This window comes from Ylistrum balloti, unplaced genomic scaffold (genome assembly GCF_031769215.1).
Source record: "Ylistrum balloti isolate Yb309-2 unplaced genomic scaffold, AGI_CSIRO_Ybal_v1 Utg369680, whole genome shotgun sequence".
Lineage (NCBI taxonomy): Eukaryota > Metazoa > Mollusca > Bivalvia > Pectinida > Pectinidae > Ylistrum > Ylistrum balloti.
The window spans coordinates 639,553-646,286 of NW_026781921.1; the positions used below are offsets into that span (position 1 = coordinate 639,553).

General features: G+C 33.5%; 1 protein-coding gene across 1 annotated transcript; it reads right to left on the reverse strand.

Annotated features, from left to right (window-relative positions):
- Positions 1 to 1,287: 1,287 nt before the first annotated feature.
- On the reverse strand, positions 1,288 to 6,527 carry LOC132564476 (carbohydrate sulfotransferase 15-like). Its single transcript, XM_060229133.1, has 7 exons — positions 6,474 to 6,527; positions 5,722 to 5,932; positions 5,443 to 5,568; positions 4,880 to 5,039; positions 3,088 to 3,241; positions 2,205 to 2,352; positions 1,288 to 1,472 (listed from the first exon to the last, which is right to left on the reverse strand). Exons 1-7 carry the CDS (start codon positions 6,525 to 6,527, stop codon positions 1,288 to 1,290), a joined length of 1,038 nt encoding a protein of 345 aa, XP_060085116.1.
- Positions 6,528 to 6,734: the final 207 nt, after the last annotated feature.

Here is a 6,734-nt window from a genome sequence, read left to right on the forward strand (position 1 = left end):
TGTTAGGGACAATTTCAACATAAAGAGGTTATTTCGTCAAATGACAAATAGAACGAATTTTGATGTGTAATTTGTGTTAAAATTATCTTCAGATCGCGGAAAATCTACACATTGTTTCTGTTTCATGTGAATGAATCACCAATGCAAATTTATGTTTTGTTGTTGATCTGCCTCTTTCTCTAAAGTAGTCTCTTTTAGAATGTGTCAATTATATAATGGAATAGTTTCGAACAGTTTCAAAATTACGGAAAAGAAAAAGATAAATAGAAGTATATATTTCTTGATGAATAACAGTTATACTTCATCGAGTCAGACGGGAAAGTTCACCCAAGATGAAAAACAACTGTTACTCACAAAGAAGTATGGAATATCTATGAACTTTTTTCTCACTTTGCATTGACGCACGTTGAAGTTGTCGCTTTGGCTATTGGCGAGCTCATTTTCCCACTGAATACTACACAGAAGTTTCACATCTACGACAAACGTTTTCATAATAATTAAAGTAAATACAAAACAGTTACGACCTCTTGTCGTTTCTTAAAGATACACCACAATACATTCGGGGAGAATGTCATCTAATTGGTGGAAAATAAAGGAAGATATCAGAACTTGTTTTTACCTTCTACTTTACTGCGGAAAAATGTAATGATCTTGATTTTAAAAAAAATAAAATAAAAAATAAAAGCATCGTATAAATCGGTGGAACTTGATATTTTTAAGTTAAGATTAAAGATTGGGTGTCACGATATCTTCCTGTCATTTGTTTCCTAATTATTTTTTCAATATTTTACAATGAAAAGGATAAGAACATGAATATAGTGTATAACATGATTCCACATCACTTTAGCTATCAAACTCTAGCGTTTAGAAAATCCTATCACGAAATACATTTATCTTGTAACAACGATAAATCTAATCAGATATAATTAAGTATTTATCCATGTCTGTTAACGATCACAAGATGATGCTGAGCCACAAAATGGATAAGAGCAAAAAAAAAAGGAATATGGTTACACCCATTTGGAACTATTGAAGTGTGCAGTGTCTTTATGATAAGATGTTCCGAATAGGAAGTTTCTTTTCCATTGGTGTCCAAAATGCATGGAAGTTAGCCGAATTCACGCCATGTCATGTTTAAACTCAAACTGAGAACGGATCGGTGATGTTGGAAATGCAAGTCATCTAAAGAGCAACGAAAGTTTGTTAAGCGAATGTCATTGATAAAAAAAGAGCGCTTACCCAATAAAATGAAAGAGAGTGAGAGGTTGTGTTACATTGTAAATATGATCACATCCATTTTAGATACCGCGGATCCTGAAGAATATCAACAACCTGATATATTGACTCTCTTAGAAAGTTCTGAAGTATTTTCCGTGTTTCCGATCGCATGGGCCCGGCGGTATTTCGCAGAGCTGTGCGATACTGTCGTGGAATTTCAGCAACCCGGAGCAACTCGGACTGGGACAGGGACGCTGTGTATACAATCAAAATAACTGTTTTTATGACTTGTAGAAAAAAAATACCACATTCTTAACGCATCCAGCCTAGACCGAAATTCACATTACATTTTCTCCCTCATTCCTTGCATTGTTTTTTCCTCTTTTTGTTCTGTTCTTTCATCCACTATTGCTTTCTTTCTCTTTTCGAACAGTACAATACATTATTTCTAACCCAAACTTACTTACAGGAAAAACATTGTGTTAAGTTGGAAGCTGAACGTCACATTTTACTATCATGGTTTTCAGTTAGATCGTTTTGTCACTGTATTTTTATCATTGTAATTTATTAATAGAATTTTGCCACGAATTTCGGTATCTCAAAATCTACGAAATGTACTTATGAGCTACCTCTAGTACAATGGGAAATAACATGAGGTAGGGGGGTCATCAATCCTAATTTTTGAAAATGATATGCAGAGTAAACCACAGAATACCAGATTATGTAAAATTATAGATCTTTTGATTTTGACGATACAGCTTTTAAGAAAGAAATAGAACAACATTTATATGGTGGATGATATATAGAAGCGTTGTGAGGATAACGTTATAGCATGGAGAAAATGTAAGATGTATATCAGAAACCTTCAGGTATGTTTGTCATGTCATAAAACGATGCAATTTACGAGCAACCGTTATTTCAAAACATTCATGTACTTTTATCAATAGGACGAGAAAGACAACACGTTTTTTTCATTATTTACCTACCGACTTCGAGGAATGTGAAGACCCTCTGTAATGTATTTGATATATTGGCACTGTAGTCCTCACTCCGGATAATAAGAAGTTGTTTTCTGGAGAAAACTTTGAGCCATTCTCGAAGATGGACGTGATATAAACTGGCAGAAATGGGAACCTGTATTAATGATATCAGAGCAAAGAATTACTACAGATTTCAAAGGAACAGTTATATACCTAGGTATGTAGATATCATAAACGTATTGAATTATCTTCCTCAAACTGATACAAAAGGCCATCACATAATAAGTATTTGTCATTTAATAGTAACCAGTTATTGATATTCATATTATTAATTGGGTTATATATATTCTAATACCATTATATTGATATCGTAAAATCTATGTTTTTATATTGATGTATTTATATTGATATTTCTATATGGATATCATTATGTTGAATTATATTGATATTATCAAATCAATATTCAAAATGGACATTATTTATGTTTTTATGTTAATATCTATATTGATAGTTCTATATTATTTTTTTTGTATTGAGATTCTGTATTGATATTATCACACTAATATCTTTATTTGTTCATGTTCGCTCTTATATACTGTATACCATACTTTTTTGTTGGGCTAGATTTCCGTAGTTTCACTTTAGCATTTGGCTTTATGGATAAATTTTTCTCACGAAATTAACTTGTACTAAAATCCATATATTATTTTGTCTGTTTACCACTTTGTAGGTTTACAACATTGTGGATTTAGAGTAGCCATGAATTAAATAAAACCTTCGTGTTCATTATTGATGATACAGTAAAATATCACAGAGGTAAATCAAAGGAGGATACACTTGATGACGTTTATTTCGAGGAAATGAATATTTTGTTTCTGTCTATACAAACCTTGAATTTCTTTTTGTTGTCCCTGTCATATAGACATGATCGTAGTGTACGATTCTCTTGACACACATGTAATTCTTTTATGGTTTGTAAAACGTCAACATGAAACTGATCTGTGTTGTTTCCATAGTTACCATGAAGATAATGACTGTATAACCTGTCAATGTCGGGTGGAAAATGTTATAGGCAACGTTCATTTATTTCTTAAGTACTTGTTTGTAAAAGGTATAAATATATAATAAACTAGTGTGTTTCTTTCACTGAAAAAAAAAAAAAAAAAATCATGAACTTAATTCAGATTGAAAAAGATACACATGTATTCCAACCGGCCCCCGAATGTTTGTTATATATAGCTGTCATTCTATTTTCTATATCATACTAATAATAATACAAATAAGACGCTGCAATTTAGGACACCCTGTCCTATTCCAGCAATAGTATTTCTCTAAGTGCCTGCTACTATTTTATATCAGTCCCTTCATGAGTGGAAAAACAGTTGATTTGGTTGAATAATTTGATATTGCGTAAACGTCCAAGCAACATCTTTGGTAATCTACGGTTACGGCGTCCCTGTGTGCGCGATATGTTGTGTGTATTTTCGGCAGTTGGCGATATGTTTATATTTATCCTTGTGATAATGTGGAGTGCATACATACTTGTGATAAAGCAGAGTTAGTTTAGTGTTATATGTTTTAATTTGCTATAGATCATATAAGGAAGGCCTTGTTTAGTGTGTGCATTTTAGGGAGGCTTTGTAAGCATCCTTGTGCCGCCAGCTTTATAGGGCTATCACACTGAAGTATACTGCCGATAATATTGAAAGGACCGAACTGTCAGATGAAGGTGGTAATAGAGGCATAAAGAAAATTATGCAGAAAGATGAGGTCTTACGAATCATTGATTTGGAGTAAGTAGGTAAAATCTTTATTCAGTAGGACTATCAGATAAGAGTATCCATTTCACGTTTTATTGCAGCTGTAAATATGTATCAAAATGAATGTACTACGGACATTCTTGAACATGATAATGTTCATAACATGTAAGTGAAGCAAATGTGATCATTCACGATGCTGTATCTACACGAGCCAGCGTACGTAATCACATTACTATAATTTTTGCGTGTTTGGCAACCTTGTAATCAGGTTATTGGTCGTACGTTTGTAAGAGTGTCTTTATGACAAGCTTGTAACAATGTCATAGTATATCGTAAGAGGCGACTTAATAAGCGGTCTAACTTTTTCGCTTCTTTCTGAAAAAAACCCACCTTTTCTAATTACTCCATCGACAGTGCCTCGCCTTTGACCTTTAGCGGAGTCCATAAAAAAGCAGTTATTACTCATAGCGTAATGTGCGGTATTAAGATTGTGTAATGAATAGTTCACACGTATTTTTCAGTGTGATAGCACTATAAAGTTGGCTTAGGTTTCTCACTGTGGCAAGGAAACATACGTATTGCACTTTCAAATCCCTGGAAAGTCTGTTTGATACGGTTTCTATATCCTTGATAATTTTACTTCATGTAAGTTTGCTATTTTTAAAGGAATCTAAATTTTTTGAGTTTTGCGATATCTTTCCCTGTTGTTATTTAGACATAAATAAAACTGTCGATAGGCAATAAAAACACGCAACACACACTCAGCAAATGCTGTCACCTCGTTATACAGGGAGGCCGTTTTAAAAGACCAAATATGTTGGAACAAAGTTAAACAGTATAAAACCACACTATGACCATGTACATTGTACGTATGCACGTGTCTGTATATGAACGAAATATCCTGAATATAAAATATGTCACCTTTCTACTGGATTCCTGAGAATAAGTATAAGCTTGATTGCCGGATTTACATATTTAATGAGATAGGGTGTGGTTATATTTGGTTCCGTTCCTTCCGGGTCGTTCTGAGGTATAAGTTTCCAGTAGGATTGATCCCAGAGATCCATAGGCTCACCATGACCTAAATGTAATAAATAAAATCACATTAAAACATCAGCACACAAACACAATTCTAACCATACGATAAGTAAACATCAACAAACCAGAAACAAAAATACGAAAAAAGAATGAAAAAGAAAAAAAAATTGTCGTCAACACAACATTGAGGTCGAATTACCTTATTTGTGATTTATCAATGACGCGATTGTCTGCATATATGTATAAATAGACGTTATAAACCCTAGAAGTGTGACATCATAAAATAATCATAAATCACCCCACAAAATTTCCTGTTAGTTAAGAAAATATGTGGAGCTAAACAATCTGACTTGTGTTATAAAATTTTGATCACGAGAATGTTATGTCGTAATGTCCATTTTACAGCGTGTTTCTCAAATATCAGTTATATACAATCTTATACATACCGGTAATAAGGTGATGATACGTAGATCCGTCCGGGCCTGACAGTTCATTTTTGGAAATGGTCTCGGAATCAAACAATTTGGAAAATTGACTTAGATACATGGTACCACCAGGCATGTTCCCATTTCCTTATGGTAACATAAGCAAAATACACTTCAGATTAAAACGATATAAAAATGGAGCAACTTTTATAGAATACAGGATACATATTTTCAAAGCAGTAGTTTCATCATTATCATTATTCTGACACCGTTAACGACATGTGTAATATTTAACATTACCATATCGTCTCCAGCTCCAGAACCACGTTTCCTTTTCCATAATGCCCTTGTTCTTCAGGATGTGTGGATGTTGAGTAATTCTATGAAAAAGATCTGTAGTTCCACTTTTACAGACGCCAAAAAGGTGAAAATATGGAAGACATCGCAGTATTTTCTTTGATTCTTCAAACCAACATGGATTTTTAAACTTCTTTAAGAATTTTTTTCTCTTCTGTTGGAAAGAATAATTGCAGGCATTAACAGTATTTTATTTAAGGCAAATGTATATATACCATGAGATTAAATTAGAATCGAACCAATCAAACATATAATCTGATATATGTGCATGAGGAATGTTAAAGAAAATAATTTGAAAATCATTAAAGACCTGTGTAACTTACCTTACATAATATGTCCTCGGAAAATGTTGCCAATTTCCGGTGTCTGCAATCTATCGACAAAGTGTTTGATATACGGGAGTCCTCATTGAGTGATACAAACGTTTTATTAACCCAATCATTACGCCTTTCTGTAACGTACTTTCTTAATTGGTTAATGTCTCCGTGATTCTGTTTCCTCTGTGATGATATCATTAATTTTTGTGATGTTACTTCCGGTTTTTTGTCTAGAAGACGACGCCACTGAATCTTCCATGATAAATCTGACCCGTAACTCAATATCTGCCTTTTAGAAGGAGATAGCCCTATAACTGGAACGTGATAGGCAAGAAGAAATAATTGCAGGATCCATATACCGACGCCAATGAAGCTCACCACAACTATGGCAGTCAACAGAATCGCTTGGTCGATTGCTCTGAAACAGGACATCTTGTTAGAAATATACAATTAAAACATTCATTACATCAACCTCCCTATTTTGTATTGCTATGTCTAAAAACCGAAAAAAAAACATCCCAAGAAAACAAGAAGACCTTGTATTCCGGACGACTTGGACTATATCTGCAAAGTAAGTCTTATAACAGTAAGTAGCGTCATGTTGTCAACTGAATACTAGGTACAATGTAAGCTGTTAAC

Bases quoted from the DNA above. Each gene is read 5' to 3' on its own strand.
- LOC132564476 (XM_060229133.1), bottom strand. From the start codon at position 6,527: ATGTCCTGTTTCAGAGCAATCGACCAAGCGATTCTGTTGACTGCCATA. The intron at 3,242-4,879 runs GTGACATATTTT...CGACATTGACAG, and splicing joins CTCAGGAATCCAGTAGAAAG to GTTATACAGTCATTATCTTC. The intron at 1,473-2,204 runs GTAGGTAAATAA...TTGTATACACAG, and splicing joins CTTCACATTCCTCGAAGTCG to CGTCCCTGTCCCAGTCCGAG.